We start from the raw sequence: 12,334 nt of genomic DNA, 5'->3' as shown, positions 1-12,334 counted from the left end.
AATGTTTCTTCTGGTATCTCTTTTGTGCTGTCAGTTTGCTATCAGCTGTTGTTTTTTGGGGGGAGGGAGCCTTTATTTTTTAATTTCTTTTTTTTTTTTAATATATTTGTATTGAAGTACAGTCAGTTTACAATGTTGTCAATTTCTGGTGTACAGCACAATACTTCAGCCATATAGGAACAAGCATATATTCATTTTCATATTCTTTTAAACTATAAGTTACTACAAATATTGAATATAGTTCCCTGTGCTATAAAGTATAAACTTATTAGCAGTTTTTTAAATAAAAGGTCAATCTGTTTTTTTTTTTTTTTTTGTGGTGAAGGGAAGTGCAGCATTTATTGTAGAAGCCATACGTGGAGAATGGGTGGGTCATGCTCAAAAACCCCGAACTCCAAAGGTCAATCTGTATTACCTCAGAATCCAAAGTGAGATTCCTGCTGGGAGAGGTGCTGTAAAGATCAACCAGGAGCTAGGGAGATGCCTGCCTATAATCAGAAAAATGCATGGGTGTGTTCTCCCCAGAGATGGTTGATTTAGATTTTCTTACAATAACTGGTAACCATACATACATACTGCATTTTGCCCTTTGCCCTCTTTTTCTTTGTAAAAGTTATTGAAGAGGAGCAAAATATTTCCCTTTCAGATAAACCTTTTCCTGTTCCTCCCCGCTCAGCAGTTGACAAGCATAAAGCAAATCCTGGAGAAGAGTAGTAAGGTACAAATAACTGGGTAATTTAGCAGATGAACTCAAATAAGTTTGCTATTGTCTGGATTCTGAGTGGCTCTCTTGTTAGTCACGCACAACTGTGTAGCTATGTACTTGACCGTGTTAGCAGAGTAGATGTTCACATGTTGTAAGTTTGGCTAGTTACAGAGATTCTTCACCTCACATCTCCTAAGGCAGTCCACGACTCGGCCCCCAGGAGGTGATGAGTCCTCTGAAATTGTGGGTGTGATTTTCTATAGGGTGTCAGTATATGCAGCTTTTTTGGGGGGGCGGGGTGCATTCCATTATTTATTTAAATAATTTACTGAGGTGAAATTCACAATCTAGTTCCTCTTCTATCTAGTTCCAAAACATTTCCATCACCCAAAATAAAATCTCTTACACATTAAGCACTTTCCCTCTATTGACACCCTCCTCCCAGCCCCTGTGTATGGAGTTTTTGTGAGAAGACGCATGAGCTTATTCAGATTTTCCAGGAGATTCAGGACTCCCCTTGCAAAAAGTTGAAAAAAATCACTTCTTTGTGAACAACTTGTTCTTGGAAGAAAAGGACTACAGTTGGAAACTAATCCTATTACTTCATTTGTTCAGCAAACTTTTACTGAAAAACAGCTAAACATCAGGATGTAAACAGGTTTTATGTAGACTTAATTATATTTTGAAAGACAGAACTCAACACAGGGGCTGTCTAATTCCATGTGATGGGAGGAGTAGCACTCTGTTATAATTTTTTAAAAAAAATTTCTGTGTAACTAATATTTTGAGAAATACATGGCTTGTAAAATTATATTTTTAATTTAGTGTTTTCCTTAAAGCCATCAGCTTTTCTGGTAGAAAGGACTGTACACATCCTCAGCATATAGCGGTTCTTGTTACTTTGGTTGAGTTCTTCTGAAGTTTTTTAGTGTAATAGAGAAGATGAGAAGAAATGAGCTTCTTGGAGCTCACAGTGTTCCTTCACCGACAGAACTCTCTCACTACAGACTGTCTTCTAAGCTCTCTCCTCTCAACTGTCTCTCCCACTCATAGATGTGTCATAGTGTAAGATCTCTGGTTATCTGTCCAAACTGTCTTCTACTTCCTCCCATTCATATGAGTATCAGGTGAAGATCTCTGATTATCTCCTTGAAGGTATAAAACCTTTCTTCATTCTGGTCTTCTTGAAATCTTCAGCTTTTGGTGAAGTCAGAGACTTTGGTTTCTATGATAAGACTTTCACCAGATCAATTTTCTAAATTTTTAAAAAATGTATTGAAGTACTTCCAGTTGGCTAAGAGACTCCCACAGACCTCTGTGTGCACATGTGGCCTAATCCTCATTTTTCTGTGCACTCGGGGTCTATTCATTTCTACTTGCTCTTGTGGACTCACCTGTTCTATCACTGCACTTGTCTCATTTAGTCTTAAAAGATGCCTGCCTTTATCGGTCTTGAACTGAGTGTTCTCACTCAAGCTAATCGTGGAAAAGTTGGAACCATTTATTTTGTTTTGTTTCTTGGTATAAAAACTGCATAGTTTTATGAGTATAATCTGTTTGCTTGAACTTGTCACCAGAACACAGCATAGTGTAATTGACAGTTGCATATAGACAAATTATGGCCACAGTCTGCCTTTTCTTTATAATGACCTTCATAGCTATCTTTTCTGGAACTTTTTTTGGCCAGTTCTCAGGCTCCTGTAAAAGCTGTTGTGACCTCCCCAGCACATAAATGTAAGCTGTCTCCCCACCTCCATGCACACATGCTCACACCGTCATTACCATTAGCTTGTTTGCTGTGCTTGCCATGTTACTTGGGTGCTTTAGAACTATGCTTTTCAAGCTGGCCTGGGAATCAGCAGCCATGTGCCAAGAGGTTTGCACTGTTGAATAAACATGGACCAGTTTCCAGAAGCTTCATTTTGCTCAAAAATTTGGTAGAAAAACTTTAAAGCAAACATGGCTGTGTTATGAAATAGAATACAAAATCCACATAAATTTTTAAGCTAAAATAGGAGACTTCAGAGTCCCTTTCCTCCACTTAAGGATATGCTAGTATCCTCCTGAGGTGTACCTTCTATTTGTACCCCTGAGGCATTGTTGGGCTTTAGATTATGCTATAAATCAGGCCTCAAATGCCCTCTATGCTTCAGAGTCCTTTCTTGATATTCCTCTTACTACTTATTTTCTTCAGGCTTTTCCAGGTAACTTCAACCAGTTACCTTAATTTACTTCTCTGCCTCTCTCATGCTGTGCTGTTGGTCTGGAATTCAGCCTGTGCAGCCTTTTTTGAAGGGGAGGTGATGATTTCTTCTACCTGAGCTTGGAATTCCCGTGGCTCATTACTTCCAAACACATTCTCTTTTTGTAGACATGTGAATATATCTTACGCATGCCTTAAGTTTTCTGTAAATTCCCATGCAATTACACACACACACACACACACATTTATCCTGTTTATCTTTGTCATTTATTTTTCAAGTGTTTTTTGTAGCACTATGTATAAGGCACCTTCAGAGAGACTATTAAGAGAAATGACATGTAAAAGGTAGGGGGAAAAACATAGGAGAGAAGCAGATCAAGTTTAAGAGAAGTTCAGAAGAGGGAGAGATGATTTTTGGCTGCTCAGAATAGAATGAGTTTTTGGCTCTTCTGAGTAGAGTGAGTTTCCAGGTATTTGCCTGCATCTTTGCTGTCTTGGGATACAAATCTTATGGTTCAAAGTGGTGCTTAAATTTGAATACATACATTCATACTGAGAGTGTAAAATGCAAATAGGGATGTAATACATGTCCTTTGGCTTGAATAAAATCTAATTTTAGAATAACAGTGTCTTGTGAATATAGAGCAGAAAGGGACTTTAGAAACCATCAAATTCAAATTCAACCTTTGTTAGCATAATTACAAAAGAAAAAGCATACTGAGAACTTGATGGCTTGGTCATGTAAGTTTGTTCTTCTGACTCACAGTCCTGTGTACTTGACCTTATAAAAGAGGCGATCCTGCCATGTGATGGTTTTATATTGGATTTAAAATCCAATTATGTAAAATCATATTTGTTAGCTTCATATTTAATAACTGATCATGAAAATGACTTCTTGAATACTTTTTCTATGTAGGAGGACATTTGCTGTCATTTGAAAGAACAGGTTAAACAACTGGAGAGGAATCAAGAAGCAACCAAATTAGAAAAGACTGAGATCATTAACAGGTTGACCAGAAGCCTGGAGGAGAGTCAGAAGCAGTGTGCCAACTTGTTGCACTCAGGTGGGTGTCCGGGTGGGCGGTGGCTCCCCAGAAGGCTAGTGTCTGCAGAGAGAACATGGTAGGATTTTTGAATTACCATATAAATCCAGAAAAGACAGGAAAGATAATCAGTGGCAAATATTTTTTTAATCATGTATTTCCTTCAAGTGAAATGAACACATACATATAGACAGTTCCCTGCTTCTGTACATGGTGCATTTGTGAATACAAGTCCAAGCTGAATGTGCTAAAAGTGAACAATAAAACATGTATTATAAAGTTCTCTCCCTGAAAGTTGAAAATGATGGTGAAATCCCATTATATTTTGCCTTTTACACTTGATCTTTGATCATAGAGTTCTGTCCTTTTGTATAGCTTCTTTAATTTTTCTTTTCCTCTCACAGTGGAATAGCCACTTACCTGGTCAGCTGAAGCCAGTGAGCCACCTCCTTGTCATGCTTAAGGTTTCTTGTGTGGTCTCCGTAGTGTTAAGTGTGAAGTGTGAGACATACGCTTCCTGTCAGTTTCAACAGTACTTTTACTTCTTACTTAATAAGATGACATTGGAGTAAAAGGCAATAAAAGACTTAAATGTTTATACAAACACTATAATACCGACAAAACTGCCTGGTTTGTTGGTGAGTAGCCCTCACTGAAAACAAACAGCTCAATGGCTAATCGTCACCTGATACGTGAAAGTCAGACCTTGGCATATGAAGTCAGTTCAGACTATTGGGTACAGCGTGTGTAAGACTGGGTTATTCAAAAGTTGAAAAAACTGTGTAAATGTGTGTGTGTGTGCATGTGTGTGTGTATTTTCGTGGAAGCAAAATTTGTATCCTGCTCCATTTAGGTGCCCACTCTGTTCAGATCTGTATCCTTTTGTTCCACATGGCATTACTTACTGAGCCTTTTTCCTTGCCATTAAAGGCTTTGAAAATATGATTTTCTTTAGTTGCATAATATGCCATCATTATTTTGCTTAACCATTTCCCAGATGCTCATTTTCTTTTGAGGAAACCCAGTAAAGTCCCTTTTAAATGGGAACCTTTTAACCATTTAAAATACTAGGTTTCAGAAGCACGGTGCTAATATGCTGCTTTCACATGTGGAGGTGAGAGTGGTGGAAATAAAAGCCTTTAGAACAAAAGCTAAAGGCCGCGAGATGAAGTTTTCTTGTTAGAGTGTAGAAATGGGTTCCAAAGAATTTTTGCTTTGGCTTTCTGTGAGCTGGAATGTTCTGTTCCTATTAAAGGACTTGTGGAGTGTTAAGGTCTGTAGACGTGGCTAATTGGATTTGTAGCAAGGTCACAGTAGCCCATGTCTTCAACCTCCCAGGGATCTGTGGGGAGCCGCACTAAATCCTGGAAATGTCTGCACCAGACCTATGCCTTCTGGGCCCACTGGCTATACTTTTGTGCTCCCAAAATGGTAGTTAAAAGGTCATAAAGCAGAACTCCTGTCACCTCAGTTGACTCAAGTTCTTCTGTCCACGATCGGCACTTTGTTCCTTCATGTTTGGCGTTGTCTGTGGTTCTTTCTCCCGTAGGCTCAGCACAGGAGGTGGCTCAGCTCCGGCTCCAGCTGCAGCAGGCGCGAAAGGCTCATGCTGTGAGCGAGAACATGAACACGGCTCTGCAAGTGAGTGCTGCCCCGTGGAAGAGACTCGGGGTCACTCAGCTAGGTGGCGGTCACCTCGCCTCACTGAGCGTTGCATTTCCCTGTATAAAAGAGGTGGCCAGACCATCTCCAAGCCCTGGGAGTTGTTCGCAGCCTCACCCACACAGCTGGGTGGTCAAGCCCAGGCCGGTCTAACTGCAGAGCCAGGGCCCCGCCCCCTCCTGCACCTGAGATCAACAGGTGCGGGAAACCTGCGGTTTAGCTGCGTTTCTCTCACATCCTCCTCCAGCACCGCCTACGTTTTCTGTCGGAGGAAGACTTCCAGTATCACCTCCACTGGAAAGAGGTATTTTGCCTCTTCATCGCTGGCAGACAGAAGTGCAGCACTTTCTTAGCAAGCCAGCCTACTCAGTCCTCTGCTTTAGTAAACCAAAATGTGCTCCACCAGCTTCTCGGCTCAAGGGGTGCTGGTCACGGAGGACATGTGTAAGGGAGGGCGGTGTGCGAGAGACTGCCGACGGCCGCTTTCTCATTCACTTACTTGTTCATTCAGTTCACTCGAAACCTCTATGTGCTGGCCTTTATATTTTTAATGTGTGCTAAAAAGGTATGTGAAGAAGAGTTTCTGCCTTCTACTGATCATTAAAATGAATTTTTAAGAATAGATAGAGTGACTAATTCTTTCTTATAAAAAATAATGAAAATAACTTTCAATAATTTTGTGTTTTAGGAAGAATTAACAGAACTAAAAGACGAAATTTCTCTCTATGAATCTGCTGCAAAACTAGAAATACTTCCAAGTGGCTCAGAAGGAGAATTAAATATAGAACTCACTGAGTCATATGTGGATTTGGGGATCAAGAAAGCCAACTGGAAAAAATCCAAAGTTAAGAGGTATTGGGAAAATACTTTACTATAGAAGAATTTCCATTAATAATATTGATGGTGCACAACAGACTGGTGGCACTAGGCATGAAGTGATGAGCTGCTTAGGGCTTCTTGAATGTGGGACAGTGTGTTTTAGTAATTTCTGATGAAGTGTAAGGGTCTGAAATCAAGAGGAACAGAAACCTCAAGTCTTGATACTGTGCTGTCTCGATACCAATAGGGCACATCAGTTTCAATAAGGTAAGAATGATCAATTTAGTTAAAATGTACAAATTAAATTCTACAACTTAGATTACATGTCTGTTTTACTATTAAGGTGAGAGTGAATTGTTTTTTTATTATGTTAACACTGTATGCTAAAAGCAGGCATTCGTCAATGGTATATGAGAAAATGAGCATTAATTTTCCCTAGGAACCTTATTGTGACCTTCTTTTTAAAATAGGGATTCTGTCTTTTATGACACTGCTTAGCACAGATATTTTTAGCAGTCCTACGGAAGAGAGTGCTTTATTGTCCTTCCCAGGGACCAGTAGGCGAGGGCTGGTGGTGGTACAAAAGACAGAACATTTAGATACCATTGAACACTTAAAAGATGAAGGAAGGAAAGGATGTATATTCTGAGGCACATGCTATTTGGAAGGGGCTGTGCAAGGCTCTGGGAGTAGAGTACAAAAGGAAGTTTACATTTTGTCTGATGGGGAGAGGGAGACACACTTGTAAGCAACTAAGCGCTATGTGCTAGCTTGCTGTGCAAAGGGGTGTTTATCCATCCCTCCTACTGGTCTAGGGAGAGGATGAACGATGGGGTATTTGGAAGAGATTGCATGCAGGCTAAGGAAAGCCTTTATTGAAGGCATTCTTTTAAAAAATTTTTTTTAATTGTCTTTTTTCTTGAGGGGGTAATTAGGTTTATTCATTCATTTATTTTTAGAGAAACTACTGGGGAATGAACCCAGGACCTTGAGCAGGCTAAGCATGCGCTCCACCACTTGAGCTACACCCTACCCCCTTGAATACATTCTTGAATGAAGCCACCACTATCCAGTTTATAGTTTAAGACTATGGTTACCATCATTATTGTTTAGTGAGAGTGTTTACTACCTGTTGTGTTTCGGGCAACATGCAACTAAATAGAAATAAATAAATCTCCTGAAGGGTTTGTTTGTTCCACAGTGGGTTTTAGAACTTACGTATTTTAGTACTGTGATTCCATTTTCAAAACAGTAAGATGAGATTCAGTAGGTGAAAATCTCAAATCAGGTAATATTGTGAAACAAGATGCTATGTTAGTTTATTAAGATACCATTTGTTACCGAACCAGACTTGCCTGTGTGCAATAAATCAATGTACTAACATTGGGTTGTGGTGAAAGAAAGTGCAGCATTTATTGTAGAGCACCAGACAATAATGCTCTGGGGCAGATAATGCTCAAAAAACCCAAGCACCCTGATGGGTTTCAGGCAAGAAGTTTTTATAGGCAAAATTTGGGGGGAGGGCTGCAGGGTGTGTAACCCTCCTCTCATTGGTTGATGGGGAGGTAACAGGGTGGTGGTCCAGGAGTCTCAGTCATCAGCCTTCTGGTTCCAACCAGTCTGGTGTCCATGTGCTTATGCTCAGCCTGAAGTTACCATCCTCCACCTGGGTGAGGGTCCTAGTTCCAGTAGAATTCAGAGATTTGTATCAAGTTGTTATGCACATTCCCCCCAAGGGGGCACCAGGACCAGGCCTCCCCCACCTCCCCCCGGCTTCCCTATTGTTTCTTTCTGCATTCCCTCACTCCCCTAATTAGTAACTGTTTGAATCTGCCCTTTGGAACTCAGGGAAGGTCCAGAAGGCTGACATCTTTTTCCTATAAACAAGAAATGATAGATGGGAAAAGGATTTTGTGTCTGGGGGACTCCATGGGGTCCTGTTGGGTTTCACACTTACCTGGAGGTCAGTCTTTAGGGACAGCATCTCAGCAGGTCACAACTATAGTCCCAAAAGTGAAGCAAAGAGGCAAATAGCAGAACTAGATTATGTGATGGACGTACTAGGAGCCACCTTGCGGCTCTTATCCCAGGGCCATGTTGACTTAGATTTGTTGGTACCCCATGAGTTACCCGATTTTCTGCCTGGCCACAGAGGAACTGGGTCGGGTTGTTGGGAGAGGTACTGCCAGTGCTGCAGCCAGACAGCTTAGCCTCAGCAGGGAGAGAGGAACAGGAACCTGCGGTGCCGGGGCTGCCGAGCACCAGGGTACACAGCTTTGTAGATGTAGGCACGTTGTCGCCCACATCAGAATGTCCACAATCGCGATCCGGAGTTGTCGAAGAAAGCCTTCAGCTTTGGTTAGTTAATTAAAGCAAAAGAGGATGAATGTGCTCTAAACAGATTTACATAAAAATTTAAAGTTAAAATGTAGTCATCTGGAAAATTTACTGCTGTGAGTGCCTCATTTCCTGTTAATGCCAGATTAATTCTAAGGGGCTAGTGGAAAGAGCATGGTCTTTAGATCCAGATTTGTTTTGATTCATAGTTTTGCCATTTATTACTAACTTTATGACCTTGGGCAAGTTTCTTGACTTTTCTGAGCCCGGTTTCTTATCAGGCTTTTTCTGTCAGGTAGATTATAGCATATCCCTTGGGGAAATTAAAATGAAGATTAAAATAGAAAATGAATGTAAAGGTAAAGGACCTCATGTAATAAGTTCTAGCAGTTATTAGGCACTTAATTAGTAATAATAATAGCTACCACTGATTAAGAGATCCTTGGTCAAAATATACCATCGATCAGATTTTATATTAATCCACATCTGATTCAACACATATTTTACAAATAGTTCTTGATCCTCATTTAAATCTTGGGGAAAATGTCGGATCCTTATTACCATTTTAGAGTTGGGAAAACTGGGGCTCAGATCACCAAGCTTGTTAGCTCAAGAGGACAGACCCTTAGCAACATAACTGGTACTTGAACCCAGAACTTTACTGTCACGTAAACCTGTTGGTTCATATTTACATGGCAGTCAGACCTTTTCGCCTTAAACTTCATTTTTTCTTTGACTTGTATTTTAGAGGATTGAAGAGTTAGTTCTTGCCAAAAAAAGATTTCTCTCCAACTCATTACTTAATTTGTGCCATAATTAGCCAGGGAATTGGGTAGAGAATACAGGTATATGTGTATAGGTTTATCTTTTCAAGTAGACTTACTCCATCATGGAGTTTACTAAAATGTATTGACTTCCCTGCCCTTTCTATTTAACTAGCACTCAAAACCAAAACCCGACAGTAATTTAAAGCACATTCTGATAATAAAGCACATTCTGATAGATAATAAACTTGAGACATCACGCGGTTATCGTAGTAAAAGGAGTGCCAGCCACGTCCACCAGGAAAAGTGGGGAATAACTAAAGCGGGTGGGTAGTCATTGAGGCTCAGGAGGAAGATGGTCAGTGGAGGGCAGGACCAGCAAAGAAAGGTTAGCTTATGGTCATCCCTCCCACCAGCATTTTAATGGGTAAGCATTCAGCTTTGAGGAAAAAGTAAAAATATTTATTCTTAGTTCAAAGTGAAAGGCGATATAAGAGAGATTAGGTTTGTACCTTTCCTCTGCTGGATTGTGGTTCTTAGAACAAAAGGGAGTGAGAGTTTTAGTTCTTTGTTGACTTGAGCTGCTTTCAAATCACTGACCCAAATATTAGCGGCTCCAAGTTTTCATTCCCAACTACCACCTCCCTCCAGCTACTGCCTAGTAAACTTGAAGGGTTTAGCCTCAGTGTTCTATTTCACATGCATGGAATCCGAGGAGCTAAGTCTGCGTGCAGCCTGCAGACAGCTTCCCCTCTCCCTTATTATAGTTGGCTGCGAAGCTCAAGTCATAAACATTTAACAAGTGGAATGCCTTTCCCCTTTGGTCTTCTCAGCAGGCTTTGTAAGGGACTACAGTTTATTTGGATTCAGAGGAACCAACTTCCACAGGTCTCACTAGTGAGCCCAATACAGGGCTGGTCACCACTGCTGACTTTTCCCTTTTGGGAAAGAAGGGAAAATTATTTTAGCAAGCACTTTTTTTGCTCTCTGACTTGGCTCCCTCTAGGAGTACATGATGTGCTATTTCAGTGGTCAGTGTTGAGTAAGAAAAACTCGGGATGCATAATTTGTTAGCTGAGCAGAAAAAGTTAGTTCACCATGTCTTACAGCACAGGAAAGATGTGCTGTAATATAGCTTACATTTCTTATACAATTTCTGTTTCTTATATTTCTATATAATTAGAAGTGGTTTAAGCTGGTGAGATCTACACATATAGACATATTTCCACTATATTACACATCCAAAAGTTGTGTATATTGATAAATATGTACTGTATTGCCAGAGATTCCTTTTATAATGTTAAAAAAAAACCCCATAATGTTTTGTTCATCCCCTTTCTCTCTCTGTATATGTGTGTGTGTATATATATATATATAATTTTACTTCCCATGAAGAAAACCACTATTAACATTTTGATATATAACTTGTACATTATCTGTTTTGTGTGTTTCTAAAAGATAAAATAATATTGAATGTACTACTTTATAATGTGTCTTGACTTTGTATATTATGGGATCTTTAGATGTCAGTAAATATTGTAAATACTTACTAGTGGATATGTAGATGAATGAACTATATTTTAGTAATACATTTGTTTAAATTTTTTAAAACTGTAAGTAATGCAGTATTATTATTATAAGCATATCTGTAGTCGAATCTTTATTCAAATCTTTGGTTATTTCCTTAAGGCGATATTCTTGTTAAAGAGTATGCATGTATTTGAGGCTTTTGGTACATGTTGCTAAGCTGCCCTGCAGTTTGCATTATTACCCACACCGTGTGATAGTACCTGTTTCCTGTACCCTGGCCAGTGTTGAGGGATATCACTTTTCCTGTTTCAAAATTTTATGTAGTTAGATCCAGCACTTTTTTCCCTTATGATTTCTTGATGGTATTTTTCTAGTACTTTTTTTTTTTTAACATTTTTTATTGATTTGTAATCATTTTACAATGTTGTGTCAAATTCCAGTGTAGAACACAATTTTTCAGCTATACGTGAACATACATATATTCATTGTCACATTTTTTTTTCTCTGTGAGCTACCATAAGATCCCGTACACATTTCCCTGGCTAGTACTTTTTATAGTTTTATTTTACTTTTTAAACTTTTTAAAATTGTGAAATATAACCCATAAAGGGAACGTAAGTGTACAACTTGATGATTTTAAAGTGAATTCCTGTGGAACCACTACCTAGGTCAAGAAATAAACATTGCCAGCAGCTGCCCATATCCCTCTTTCCAGGCGTAACCTGGAGGCTACTACTTTCTTAACTGTTAATGGCAGTTATTTTCTGGGTTTTTTTGTTGTTGTTATCTTTTAAAATCTAATTATCCATGCCTACATACTGTAGATTAGCTTTGCCTTTATACAGAAGGAACTCATACATTAGGTGTGTCTTTTTCTCTTCCACAGCTTTATTGAGATATACAGTTGACTTGAACAACGTGGGTTTGAACTGCAGGGGTTCCACTTATACGTAATATAGTACCTGTATTTTTACAAATCTGTAATTTAAATGTGGGGGAAAAGTTTGTGTTCTACCAGAGATCATATTGTAACATGAGAAGAACTAGGATTTGAGTCCTGATTCTGTCCACACTGTTTGAGCTTTCTGCCCTTGGCTGAGTGAGTTTTTGAGGCAGAAACAACAGGGATACCAGTAGGTGGGTTTTTCAACTTGCAGGAGGCGGTGGGGGCAGGGAGTCAGTACCCCCAACCCCCTATGTTATTCAAGGGTCAGCTGTATTTCAAATACCAAAAAATCACACATTTGAAGTGTATAGTTAAGTGTGTTTA

General features: G+C 39.5%; 1 protein-coding gene across 6 annotated transcripts in view; it reads left to right on the top strand.

The window, feature by feature from the left end:
• The window catches only part of CEP152 (centrosomal protein 152), an 86,265-nt gene that overhangs the window by 25,302 nt on the left and 48,629 nt on the right, over positions 1 to 12,334 (top strand). For all 6 annotated transcript variants that reach the window (XM_074366084.1, XM_074366081.1, XM_074366082.1 and 3 more), the window contains exons 10-12: positions 3,826 to 3,973; positions 5,502 to 5,593; positions 6,303 to 6,466. In XM_074366084.1, coding sequence (XP_074222185.1) covers positions 3,826 to 3,973; positions 5,502 to 5,593; positions 6,303 to 6,466 — 404 coding nt within the window. The remainder of the gene's footprint in view (positions 1 to 3,825; positions 3,974 to 5,501; positions 5,594 to 6,302; positions 6,467 to 12,334) is intronic.

This window comes from Camelus bactrianus, chromosome 6 (genome assembly GCF_048773025.1).
Source record: "Camelus bactrianus isolate YW-2024 breed Bactrian camel chromosome 6, ASM4877302v1, whole genome shotgun sequence".
Taxonomy (NCBI): Eukaryota; Metazoa; Chordata; class Mammalia; order Artiodactyla; family Camelidae; genus Camelus; species Camelus bactrianus.
Note: the sequence above shows the minus strand (reverse complement) of the source record. Positions and strands in the feature narration are given on the sequence as shown.